This window comes from Lissotriton helveticus, chromosome 3_2 (genome assembly GCF_964261635.1).
Source record: "Lissotriton helveticus chromosome 3_2, aLisHel1.1, whole genome shotgun sequence".
NCBI classification, from domain to species: Eukaryota; Metazoa; Chordata; class Amphibia; order Caudata; family Salamandridae; genus Lissotriton; species Lissotriton helveticus.
The window spans coordinates 73926013-73940083 of NC_136062.1; the positions used below are offsets into that span (position 1 = coordinate 73926013).

A 14071-nucleotide genomic window follows, 5' to 3' on the forward strand; every position below is an offset into this window, starting at 1 on the left:
TAGATGGATGGGTAAAAGGGTGGATGGATGAGTGAAAGGATGGATGAGTGAAAAGGTGGATGAGTGAGTGGGTGGGTGGATGGTGTGGTTCTGAAATTCTGGACCCTACTGTTATCACGATATCGAGATCCAATACCCGTGCCACAAAATATCAATATCGCATGACAAATTTGGTGTCAACAGACCGATAATGATTAGGACATCATCCCTATGCATTTGCGTCATGATTGGGGGATGCCAACACCCTTAAATCATAGTTTCCGTTCCGAACCCTTAGACTCCATTTTGTGAACGCCATCCATCTTGTGTCTTGCCCTCATGATAAGTCAATTACGTAAGGCCGAGTCTGATCTAAAAGGACACGTCCACCTTTCCTTGACTTCCCCCTGACCTGTCCCAACTGACTCCATTGCCTCTAGCCAAACCTGTTTGGACAGCTCCTCGCCCAGTGGCCGAATACGATAGCATCGATGCACAACATACCACAAACCATTCACTACATCCAGATCATGTTTTTACACACACACACACACCTGTCCACGCACCCTGTTTATGGCCAGTTTTATGACTAGGAGGTGCCTTTCTTTATTGGGGTTTCGTCGATATCTGATGGGAGTTCCGGGCCTGGCCGGGTAATCTATCACGAATTGGACGTCTAAAATAGGGTCTTGCCTACATGACTTCGCTCTTTTGTATTATTGTAGAAATATGTGTATAGCCATATCATAAACTCAGGAATTCTTGCTTGCAGCTATTATTTTTGTATATAAGGAGACGGCTGGTTCTGTAAAAACGAACAGTCTCCTGATAACACACAACCCGTGCTGTCGTGTTTTTAGGACACCTGTTACTTGGTAGCTGCCTATAAAACTTGATCTCTGACGGTAACTAAAAGACTCCGTGTTTCTGTGGTCCGGAACAAGGGAGAACTCAGAGGTCTTCGGGTGTTATCCCCTGGCACCAGCGGGTTCCTAAAAACCCGTTACCTCAGTTGGCGCCCAACTCGGGGCGGTATCAAGCGGCGACGGTCCAAGCCAGATGTTCGTGAGGAGCTTCGTGTGAAAATCACTTCAGCGACCCCTGTATGTCGACGTGGTTCCGAAGGTCTTTGCTGCGAGGTTCCCCGCGTCCCGACGGCTACGAAGGACTGCTGCCCTGACTATCGCCTTGTTTTGGACCCAGTGATCCTTGGTAGAGCGAAACGATAGACGAGTCTTCTAGCGACGTCACAGATCTTCAAATACTTCAGTTAAGTATAAGTGGAGCGTCTCCCAGTCCTTAGTTTGTCCTTAGTTTTTGGTATCCTTGAGATACGCTTTGATTTGGTACTTGCAAGCCCCAAAGCCGAAGGACTCGTGTTTTCACGAGAAATATCGTAACAGATAATCCTTTGAAGTTTGAAGCTAGACTAGTGAGCAAAGATGCCTGGTTTTAGCAGACTTGGAAACTTGTTTTGTCTTGGTTGTAGTAAGGACTCCCGATTAGAGGATTCTTGTCCGGTTCCTCCAATTGGAACTCCAACATATGAGCTCTATGTAAAGCACGGCGTAGGTCCTATCACATATAAAGAAGTGTGGATAAAATACACCCGCAAGGATGGTGTTTTAAAATGGCCCCAATATGGTAGTTTTGATTCAGAAATATTAGATAACCTAGAGGTCAAATTGTTCAAGAAAAAAGCCCGGCCGGCGATGTTTGACTCTTTTCGCTTATGGCGCAAAGAAGCCAAACAGAAAGAAATAAAATTAGCAAAAAAGAATAAAAGAGGAATGTCAATGGTGCAAGCTGCCATTGCATACAGGGATAACGAGGAAGAGCAAGAAAACGAACAAATGCTTAGGAGCAAGAAACTAGCAGTAGATAAATGCTACCCGATGTTACCACATAAGGGACAAGGTCAAGAGGAGAGATCCGAGAAAGATCCATTAATGTCCCACTTATTAAGCTCACCTCCACCGTATGCGTTAGACGCTACGGCACCACCAAAGCGTTTTACTATACCGCGCCCCGGCGCACGTAACACAGCTCTTGCACACACGCCAGCTACTGTTCAGCTGGTTCCTACTTCGCCGGCGCAGCCTTCTCAAAGGCCGCCGTCTCTGCTACCTGCTCCATCTACTTCTACGACTTTGCCTACAGCTCCAACTATTCTCTATGATACTACGTCTGCTACCGCTCCAACTTCCTCTGCTATTGTCTCTACTTCTTCTTTGCCTCAGCATGTCTTTTCCGATGCACTTGCCCTTCCGCAAGGTTCTCCTTCTACTAGACAAAGAGTGACAGGTACCGTCACTAGTCTGTTTTCACCTTTCTTTGGGTCGCCTAAAACGACCCCTAAAACAGAAGATAGACAGTCACGTAGTCAACTGCCTGACTACGAGGAACGAAAAGTGCTGAATGAACTAGCCCGCCAATGGATTACGGATACTGTTAGATATGATGTTCAGCATGTTATGGAAGTTTTCCGTCAATGGAATGCACCCACTCAGAGACACGTATTCGAAGAGATGTGTGTATATCTGTACGAAGATTTGGAGACGAATGATCCCAAATACACAATGGACGAACTATGGCGTACGCGCTTTAAGTTCCATGAAGGTATGATTGTAGGCGCAGATATTGAGAAAGCGATAGAGTTATTGCTCTCTTATAGGAGTAAGGGAAACGTCTCTAGATCATTGCACGAAGACGACGTATCAGGTAGGAAAAGAGCGAGACAGTACCCCATGAGAGAGGTTCCTCCGGTTTGGAGGGAAGGTGATGCGAATGCAAATCCACCAATTCTGCCTCATTTCCAGCGTGTATGGGTACATGTCCCCTGGAAAAGATCAGAAGTTTTAGCGCTCAAGCAGACACTACCTGATCCCCGTAAAAACCCGACTGGGTATTATAAGGAGTTATCGCAAACTGCAAGCTCATGTATAATGAATTTAGCGGATGTAGACATGTTGTTTGGGAACGTTGTTCCACATCCTTTATGGAGTAAAATCCGTCATATGAACCATGACCAAGAACTAGGTGACTCATGGGCAAACATTACCGCTACAGATGCTAGACAAATTGGTGGTTTTAAACCTGAGCCGTTAATAGCTGAACTTCCCGGTAGGATTATCGCGTACATGAAAACAATAATGCCTGAAGTACGCGTAAACTGGGATAAGCTATCTGCGTGCAAGCAGAAGAAAGATGAGAATGTGTCTGACTTTTTCATGAGATTTGAGGAGACTTTCACCGATCATAGTGGTCAGGATATGGCTACCGAGGGTGGTCAAAGATTGTTTGTAGACAAATTCGTACATAATTTACTTCCTGAACTGTGTAATAAACTAAAAGATTCAGAGAGTGCTTGGGCTGTCTCTACATCAGCACAAATTTTAGCAACAGCCCAGTACTATGAAAATAGGCGCAAAGATGAGCTAGATAAGGCAGACAAAAAGACGAAGGATTTAAAAACTAAAGTTCTTCTCCAGCAGGCCTATCCGCCTCGCATGGCTAGTCAGCCCAATTATCAACAACAACAGCAGTATTCGAGAAACGCGCAAGGAAACGACTTTTCCCATCAGCGTCTTCCGTATGGCCCGAATCAATGTGCGTATTGCAAGGAAGAAGGTCACTTCAAAAGTAATTGTCCGGCTCTTGCGCGACGCTTAAACGGCGTTTCAGGTGTAAGGGGAAGAGGTGTTCAACATGCCCCTAGAGGTAGGGGCCGTGGAAATTTCTCCCAGAATACAACTTCTTTTCCGCCTCAGAATTCCATGAACAGCTTTGACCAACAGAATAATGCATCGTCTAGGTCAGCACAGTACTATGCTGACGACTATTACACCGAACACGAAAATGAGGGTAACGATTGCTAGGACAGCCATGGACAAAGAGAGGGAGTCGTTTCAGTTCCAGTAGATCAGAATGGACCTTATGTCGAGGTGATTGCCTCAGGAGTGTCAGAGCCATTTCTGCTGGATACTGGTGCTACAAAAAGTTCTATTATGCACTCGAAACTTCCTGGCGCACCTTTGTCTGGCGAAATGAATGTCTCAGTAGGTTTCTCTGGCGCCCCTGTTAGAAACCCGATCTCTAGTCCTATATCACTTTCTGTTGGCCCATGCGAATTAGAAGCACCCCTCATTTTGACAACAGGTTGCGGTGAAAATTTGTTAGGTTTGGATTTACTAAAGAGGTTGTATGCGACTTTGTACTGTTCTCCCTTGGGAGTACAACTTACTTTAGGTAAGAAAGTCATTTCTCCAATGTATTTGTCAAAGGAAAATATTCCAACTGAATTGTCATCACTTCCTGATATACTTTGGGCAAATGGTTCTAATGATGTCGGTCGTTTGGAGATAGCACCGTATGTCATAACTTTGAAAGCCAACGTTAGGTTGCCACGTATTCCCCAATACAAAATATCTAGCGAATGCGAAAAGGCGTTGTTGACGATTGTTTATGATCTGATTGACAAAGATGTCATCGAAGAAACAACAGGTAATGTTTGTAACAGTCCAGTTTTGCCCATCTTAAAACGTACTGATCCTTCACAACCGCCTGTGTACAGGTTCGTGATTGATCTCAGAGAAGTGAATAAGGTAGTTATCCCGCAGTTTCCAGTTGTCCCCGACATTACTGCTTTATTGACAATGGTTCCAGCTTCAGCAGCTTGGTTCTCGGTGATTGACCTGAAGAACGCTTTCTTCAGCATCCCGATTGCTGAGGAGAGTAGGGATCTTTTTGGATACAATTTAGGAGGACGAAGCTTCCGCTTCAAGTGCGCTCCTCAAGGCTACTGCGAAAGCCCATCAATATTCAGTCAGGCCCTGAAAACACAACTAGACACTATTGTTCTGCCAGATGGGTCAACTCTGATTCAGTATGTAGACGATCTGCTGATCGCTGCAGACACTGAAGAAATTTGCAAACAAGCAACGTTGTCATTATTGCGTCACTTATGTGACATGAAGCACAAAGTCTCTCTTTCCAAACTACAATTTTGTCGACAAGAAGTAACCTACTTAGGTCACATCTTATCGAAGGAGGGAAGGAGACTGACACCAGAAAGAATACAGGCAATTGCAGAACTGAGTGCCCCAAGGACACAGAGAGAGGTTCGAGCCTTCTTGGGCATTACATCGTACTGTAGACAATGGATACCGAATTTCTCACTACTAGCTAAACCCTTGCTGGCACTACTCTGTAAAGACACGCCCAATCCTATGCCCTGGTCTGAAGATTGTCAGACGAGTTTCCACGAGTTGCGTGATGCATTGTGTTCGGCCCTTGTGTTGGGAAACCCCAACTACAGTAAGCCTTTTACATTATACGTCCATGAGAAGGAAGGTTGTGCATTATCAGTCTTAACACAACACTTTGGGAACAAACAGCGCCCATGCGCGTATTTGTCGGCAACTCTAGACCCTGTGGCTAAAGCCCTACCAAGTTGTCTGAGGGCTACCGCCGCAGCAGCTGTCTGCATTCGACAGTCTGCTGGATTAGTCATGAATAATACTCTGATCGTTATGGTTCCGCATGCAGTAGACATTTTGCTAAACAGAACGAAGACACAACATATCACTAGCGCTCGACTATCCAGTTACGAACTTACACTGTTAGCAAGTCACATCCACATAAAGAGGTGTGATACACTCAACCCCGCTACGCTACTACCCATCCCGACAGAAACAGACGAGATTGATAAACATGACTGCTGCTTTAGGACAGAAGAAGAGACAAAAGGGAGAGTAGACTTACAGGACACTCCCCTTCCTGAATGCAACGATACTTTATGGGTTGATGGTTCATGTTTCAAATTGCCGAATGGTGATACGACTGCAGCATATGCCGTAACGACATTACACACCATTATAGAGACCGCGCGCATTTCCCACAATTCTGCACAAGCTGCAGAGCTAATTGCACTTACAAGAGCATGTGTGTTGGCGAAAGGAAAGCGAGTGAATGTGTACACTGACAGCCAATACGCCTTTGGTGTGGCTCACAGTTTTGGGAGATTGTGGCGTGAACGTGGGTTCCTTATGTCACATGGTGCAAAGATACAGCATGGTCAGCTAGTTAATGAACTCCTTGAGTCACTGACCTTGCCACTACAAGTTGCAATTATGAAATGCAGTGCACACAAAAAGATTCGGCATGATGTTGGCCGCGGGAATGCATTTGCAGACGAGGTTGCGAAAGAGACTGCAAGGAACACGATGAGTCGGATGTATGTTGTAGGTCCCGCTAGTTGGATTACTGAAGTGGGAATGTGTGAGGACACCATTGAAAGCGTGAAATCTATACAAGCCGAGGCGACTGAGAAAGAGGTGAATGATGGAGAGAAAGTACAGGTAGATTAGATGCGAATGGTTGTTGGGTCGAATTGTCGGAACACCAGCGATGGCTATTACCTAACGCATATGTACTTGCAGTAGTAACAATGGCTCATGGAATTGCACACATCAGTTCGAGAGGAATATGTAAACTATTGGCCCCAGTATGGCAGAATAGTAATATCCCAAAATATGCAGAGAATGTGGTCAGAAACTGTATGGTGTGTTTGAAGTACAATCCCGGTAGCGGAACCCCAACTCCAGCTGGTCATTTTGCGCCTCCAACGTACCCGTTCGAGGTTTTGCAGCTCGATTTCATCCACATGGAGAGGTGCAACAATCTGAAATATGTGCTCGTTGTTGTTTGCGCCTTCTCCAGGTGGGTGGAAGCGTACCCCCTTAAGGACAATACCGCCTTGTCAACTGCCAAAGCCCTTGTCAAAGAGTTCTTCCCTAGATTTGGTATGCCTAGAATTGTCTGGAGTGATAACGGAAGTGAATTCGTAGGACGCGTGATGAAGAGAGTGTGTGAGTGTCTAGGCATACACCAAAAGTTCCACTCTGCAAACCACCCCCAATCAGCTGGACTAGTAGAGTGCTACAATGGCACGTTGAAGCTCAAATTAGCCAAGATCCAAGCCTGTACAGGTCTTAAATGGCCTGACGCCTTGCCTCTAGCACTCTTGTCAACCAGAACGACCGTCCATTCCAGATTAGGACTTAGCCCCCATGAGATAGTGTTTGGCCGCCCAGCCAACGTCTGGGGCGTGCCAAGGCCAAAGAAACTCAGCGAAATAGAACACCCCGTACTGCTTGACTATTTGTGCGAATTAACAACTAAATTGCGTGTCTTACACCAACAGGTTCACAGTTCCTCTCCGCCAGCCTCTGACGATCCAGGTCACTCCATCGAACCCGGCACGTGGGTCTTGGTGCGGAATTTCCAGCTCACAAACAACGGACAACCGAGGTGGACCGGACCGCACCTGGTACTTCTTTCCACGAGATCAGCTGTTCGGGTGGAAGGCAAAAAGAACTGGGTGCATGGGACCCATTGTAAACGGGTCCCTCTACCCCTCCCATACGACCGGTGGGTCAATGAAGGACTTGCCGACTCTGAGACAGAATCCGTACCTCGCTTCATCCCTTTCAGCGATGCACGTTTGAAAGAGACTGGTTCCGAAAAGGAGAGTGATCATATTTTACAAGGACTTGTGCCACCGTCTATGCAGTTGGACACTATCGAACCTGAGACATTGTTTGAAGACCACACCGTACCTGGGAAACGACGATACAATCTAAGGTCTAGACAAAGAGACTAATAAAAGGCAAACTAATGTGAATTTCCTTTCCCCTAAGAACTATTTTTGATTTTTCAGCTCTCTCACTCTCAGGAAACTTGCTCATTTTAGATTTTCGAACCGCCATCCGGTTCTGCTGCTAGGGTCGCGGTTGAAGTCTGGGGAGTGCAACTGGGGACGTTTAGGTCAACGGTTCTGGTTGGTCCACGGGAGTTACCCCGGACTGAACAGAGCGCACTCCCTGGCAGAATCAATCTACCACCGCGGGCAGCAACTAGAGGATGGAGTTTCCTAGGGTAAAGAGACCTATCAGATTCACGAACTTCGAAAAACAATTATGCACGATACTGTCCAAAAGAAGATTCCTGATAATATGTGTTTTAATGCTGTGTAGCATAGCGATGTTCTTGACTGGTTATGCTCTATTCGTATTTCAAGTTTCCTTGTTCCTCAAATGACACTCGGCCAACGCCTCCTCCCACTCTCTCTCCGCACTCCTTTCACCCTCTACCTGAACACGAGTCTGCCAGAAGACTCGAATTTGTAAATAACTCATTCATTCAACTTCTACACCAACACCAGTCCATAATGAACACATCGAACAGTTGGATATGCGGACTCATGCCACACACAACTGATAAGGGTATCCCATACTTTATCCTGCCATTCAGTTATTATGGTTCCCTGTGGGCCTTCCAGACCATGTTCATATTCGCCCTAGAACCATACCCGACCCGTTCCACTGAGAGCGATTCCAGTAACAAGGCACTAGTGGCAGGGATAAGAAATATGAGTAGGGAGTTCGACACTTATCTTACGATCCCAAAAGATGAACTCAGTCCCTACACTCGTTGGAACGTAACTAAATATGGGGTTTACCTGAGTGAGAGCCAGGCAGCAAAGAAATCTCGCCCAGTTTGGATAGTGCCCCACCGAGGTCACTTATTTTTACAAGGTATCGGTAGGGATCCCAAAGCACAATTAGGAAAGAGCATATGCACGGAAACATATGTGTTCGCTTCCCGAACTTCCCCTATACTCTTAGCAGCCAAAGGCACGTATTTCGTCTGCCACGACCAAGCCTACACATGGTTGCCCCCTGACTTCTCAGGTACATGTTTTATCTCATTTCTGCTGCCTCCCACCTACACGGCCAGAGCAGATTACCATCGGACAAGGACAGCTAGGGGTGTCGTGAGTAAAGACGACACCGCGGGTCAGGAATTCGCTGACTTTGCAAAGGGTTTTCTGCCATTTTGGGGGCCTATGGTGAACAGCAGGAATATTCGTCAATTAGCAAGGATAGTTGAATCCGCCGTGATTGAAACGGCCGGAGCCCTTGGCAATTTAACAACCAAGCTTCAGTCGGATCGACTTATGACCCTTCAGAACCGAGTTGCCCTAGATATCATACTCGCCGATCGTGGTGGTGTGTGTAGAGTGATCCAATCCAGTTGTTGCATTTTCATCCCTGATAATGCACCGACAGTGTACCAGGCCATCTCTAAGCTACATGAAATATCTGGTTCCCTTCACGTAGAAAAAGGGGACTGGTCCTTGCTAGGGTGGTTCTGGGAACTGATTACTGCCTGGGGATGGAAAACACTGATCTTCATTGGGATGATCTTAGCGCTTCTGTTTATGTTCTGCCTGTGTGTACAGTGCGCTCCTGCACTATGTGGCCTCTGTGCTACCCCATGTGTACGGAAGCCTGTGTCAAGGGACGAACTGAGCAACAGAATGATGCTACAGCAACATCTCCACGAATTTCTTCATACAGATTTAGACTCAGATTAACATGAGTTATTGCCTTACATAAGGGCAAAAGGAGGGTCTGTGGTTCTGAAATTCTGGACCCTACTGTTATCACGATATCGAGATCCAATACCCGTGCCACAAAATATCAATATCCCATGACGTATTTGGTGTCAACAGACCGATAATGATTAGGACATCACCCCTATGCATTTGCGTCATGATTGGGGGATGCCAACACCCTTAAATCATAGTTTCCGTTCCGAACCCTTAGACTCCATTTTGTGAACGGCATCCATCTTGTGTCTTGCCCTCATGATAAGTCAATTACGTAAGGCCGAGTCTGATCTAAAAGGACACGTCCACCTTTCCTTGACTTCCCCCTGACCTGTCCCAACTGATTCCATTGCCTCTAGCCAAACCTGTTTGGGCAGCTCCTCGCCCAGTGGCCGAATACGATAGCATCGATGCACAACATACCACAAACCATTCACTACATCCAGATCATGTTTTTACACACACACACACCTGTCCACGCACCCTGTTTATGGCCAGTTTTATGACTAGGAGGTGCCTTTCTTTATTGGGGTTTCGTCGATATCTGATGGGAGTTCCGGGCCTGGCCGGGTAATCTATCACGAATTGAACGTCTAAAATAGGGGCTTGCCTACATGACTTCGCTCTTTTGTATTATTGTAGAAATATGTGTATAGCCATATCATAAACTCAGGAATTCTTGCTTGCAGCTATTATTTTTGTATATAAGGAGACGGCTGGTTCTGTAAAAACGAACAGTCTCCTGATAACACACAACCCGTGCTGTCGTGTTTTTAGGACACCTGTTACTTGGTAGCTGCCAATAAAACTTGATATCTGACGGTAACTAGAAGACTCCGTGTTTCTGTGGTCCGGAACAAGGGAGAACTCAGAGGTCTTCGGGTGTTATCCCCTGGCACCAGCGGGTTCCTAAAAACCTGTTACCTCAATGGATGAGTGAAATGATGGATGGATTGATGAATTGATAAGTGCAAGGGTGAATGGATGGACAGATGAGTGATAGGGTGGATGTAAGGATGGATGAGTGAGTGAAAGGGAGGGTAGATGGGCTAAAGGATGAATAGATGAGTGAAGGAGTGAAAGGATAAATGGATGATAGAAAGGATGGATGAGTGATAGGGTCAATGGATGGATTCATGAGTGGATGAGTAGATGATGGGTGGGTGGATGGATGGAAGGAAGGATTGCTAAGTGAAAGGGATGATGTAGAGAGAAAGGGAGGATGATGGATGACTGAAAGGGTGGATGGGTGGAAGGATGAGTGACTGGCTGGATGGGTGAAAGGGTAAATGGATGGATGGATGAGAGAATGGATGGATGGGTAGAAGAGTGGATGGATGAGTGTACAGATGGCTAGGGTGAAAGTGTGGATGGATGGATAAAGGATGGATGAAGGGATGAATGAGTGAAAGGATAAATGGAAGGATACATGATGGATAGGTTTGAAAATGGTTGAATATGTTTTGATATGACTGGGCTTACTTATATACTATTGCGCGACCTCTGATGTGTCTGTAAAACTTATCCAATTGTCCTGAAGTTTTGTCCTGAATTTTGACCTCCTGTCCTGAATTTGTGTCCTGAATTTTGACCCTTTGTCCTGAATTTTTACACTTACCATCCTGAATTTGCACCAATGCCAGTTGGTCACCCTAGCCAAGAGTCAGCCCCTTTGTTCATGACGTCACATGACCTCCACAAAGTTTGCCCTAGCTATCCTACCAATACTCCATGACCGAAATCCCGCACGTTGGGCCGTATTTATGAAGGCCTTGCGTCACTTTTAAAATGGGAAAAAGTGACGCACCGGCTGCGCAAGGCCTTCATAAATAAGGCCCGTTGTTATTACAATCTTGCTCTGGTTGGCCAACCCGTTACCTAAGAGATATGCTAATGTGCGTACGGAACCTTGCTGCGTGTCTGTGTTTGCACAGACAGATCGGCTGACTTTGCAACCCGCCGATTCTTGTTATTCTGTGTTAATTAGAAGTAATAAAATAAAAGTCAATGCTGAAATTCTGCATAAAATATGTAATATTTGGATCACATTATTTTGAAGTCACCTGCAAACACAATGACGTATTTTTAACACCCTGATGTTATAGTATGTTGCGTAGTTTATAAAAAAAAAAACGAGGATAAACCCCCTTCTAGTACTGCAGATTGCTCTGCGTACAGCAGGACAGTCCCCGCTGCCACTTTCAGGGGATGGAGCCGTGCACGCTGCTAACTAAACTCCCTCCCTCTTTATTATCTGTGCAATATTCAATGAACGACCAGACAGCTAAAGCTACAGTACCTGAGAAATGTTCAGCAATCCAGATCCGCTCGTCTTTCACATTTGCAGATTCTGTCATCCATGCACCAATTGTGTACTTGGTTTTCACAACATGAGTGGGGCTTCCGATGGACTTAATGACACGGTCTGTAATTGGAGAACGCATGCACTTGAGCATTAACATATTTACACGGGTAGATTAATTCTTTTTAAAACACATAAAACACTACACAGAGCCTCAACGCCTCGTCGGGGGCAGTGAGCGCTACATAAATGCAAATTCAATGACATTACCAATTTTTTGGGGATGAATCTCCTTAAGTTTTGCAGTTGCTTTTGGCTCCACGGTACCATCGTTTGGCACTGCACACGATTCTCCTATAAACAGAAAAAAAAATCTGGCTTAGTACTGTTTTTGAAGTGACAGAACTGATAAAAGGAAACGGGGGATAGCAAGAACTCTTCCCCTCATGTAATTTCAAAGGAATGAAAATAAGCCATGTTTTGTAAGTACTTTCGTAGGGCAGTTACCCTCCAGGTCATCGAATGTCACGGGTCCCCCAGTTCAAAGCATAGCATGCACATTACTGGATTGTCAAACACTTTGAGCTCAAGGCTATTTAGAACATACCATAAACACAGTCTGAGCAGCAAGAAGAGAGAAGCGTTGGAAATGCCGATGGATCTGGCTTATGAATGAAAGCGCCTTTTGTTTGACTGATGGGTGTAGACTCTCAAGAAGTCATCATACATGCACTCTGTCACTCATCTTGGCACTCATGCACCCGTTCATTAATCCACTGACTCATCCATCCAGTCACCCTCCGACACAACCACTATAAAAACACACTAAAACTCAACAACATATGAAAGAAGAATGAAAAGAATACAAGTAGAAAAAAGAAAACCCGCTGCCTTCTAAACATCGATGGCACATGCTTGCAATAACAAAATTAAACATAGCAAAGATATTGGAAATAGTCTATTATTTTAAAGTTCCAGCATGGCCATCACATTTAAAACCAATGTGTTGGCCATCTTGGTATGGTAAAACAATGATACACTATGGAGCATTCAATAGTGATCAACTGGTTTAGATGAAGTGGCCTCGTGGAATGGGACCCTGCAGCTGAAATGAGTGGCAAGCAAACAACCCATTAGAACGGCCTAGACAACCATAATAGCTCCCCTTTAATTTATTTGCTTCCCCTCTTTATTTAAAATGTTAAGAAAAATTTACATAAAAAGAGAAGCAAAGAAATGAAAGGGGAGCTATAAAAGGAGACAATTCCATACTAAAGGACTGGCCAACTAGCCCTGTAATGAACAACTCATTTCCAAGTGGATATATACACAACTGATGAAGACTGAACCATTACGCCATCCTTCACTGTTATGGATGGAAGCAGGGAGAAAATGGCACTCAGACAAACCAAAGGCAGAATGAAGTGGATCAAAAGGAAGTCCATGTATCTATATTGATGTATATATTTATATATGTGGATGCATCATTTACTGATGTTGTTAATTGCAAGACCCTAGCAGTCACCCAAGAAGAAATTGTAGCATTATTACAGTGCAAGTTTTGATATTGGAACACCAAAAATTTACTACAAAAGTAATCTGACATTTAGTGCAACAAAGTACCTATCTGTAGGCTTTCATTTAGAAAAATAATTAATCCTTAAGTGCCTGTTCATTTTAACATATGCTTGTCACAACCAACATGTGAAGCCCATTGTAATTATCATAACTTTCATAAATAACAGATAAGACCTATGGCAGCAGAAATATTTTTTGCTATTGAAGCACCCGGGTATGTAGCTGTTATCAAATATTGATCACCATAACCAACTGCATTCCTGTACTAAGCATAAGCTTTCCCACAAGGCAACCATTAAGCATACAGTCATAAAAGGCCATAAATCATTGTTAGCAAAGCAAAATACTATCTCACAAGGATTCTGAAAGTTCAAATCTTCTATACCAAAGGTTTGTCAGTTGGGATGACCAGCACCGAAACCCTTGGCTATTAAGGCAATCTATGTGATTCCATTTAACAAAAACCTATCTTCAGGCTTTAATTCCGAGTAATGACAGTCCACCCTTAAATGTCGGTTGACTTTAACAAAAGCTTTTCACAATCAATTTGTCAGACCTACTGTCTTTATATTAACTTCCATAATAAACAATCATCAGGGATATAGCTTTTATCATTGGCTTGCCACCATAATCAACTTAAGACCAATTACTGAACGGAGGTGACCATCTAGCATCCATCATAAACTGACTATTTGGGATACAGTCATAAAAGTACAAATATATACAAAATTACTGTTGGCAAAGCAAAATACTCTCTC

General features: G+C 44.6%; 1 protein-coding gene across 1 annotated transcript in view; it reads right to left on the minus strand.

Annotated features, from left to right (window-relative positions):
* Positions 1-14071, minus strand: part of GLDN (gliomedin) — a 600890-nt gene that overhangs the window by 162432 nt on the left and 424387 nt on the right. Inside the window, exons 7-8 of the mRNA XM_078684820.1 lie at positions 12006-12089; positions 11733-11858 (exon numbers count right to left, since the gene is read on the minus strand). Of these exons, the coding sequence (XP_078540946.1) occupies positions 11733-11858; positions 12006-12089 (210 nt within the window). The remainder of the gene's footprint in view (positions 1-11732; positions 11859-12005; positions 12090-14071) is intronic.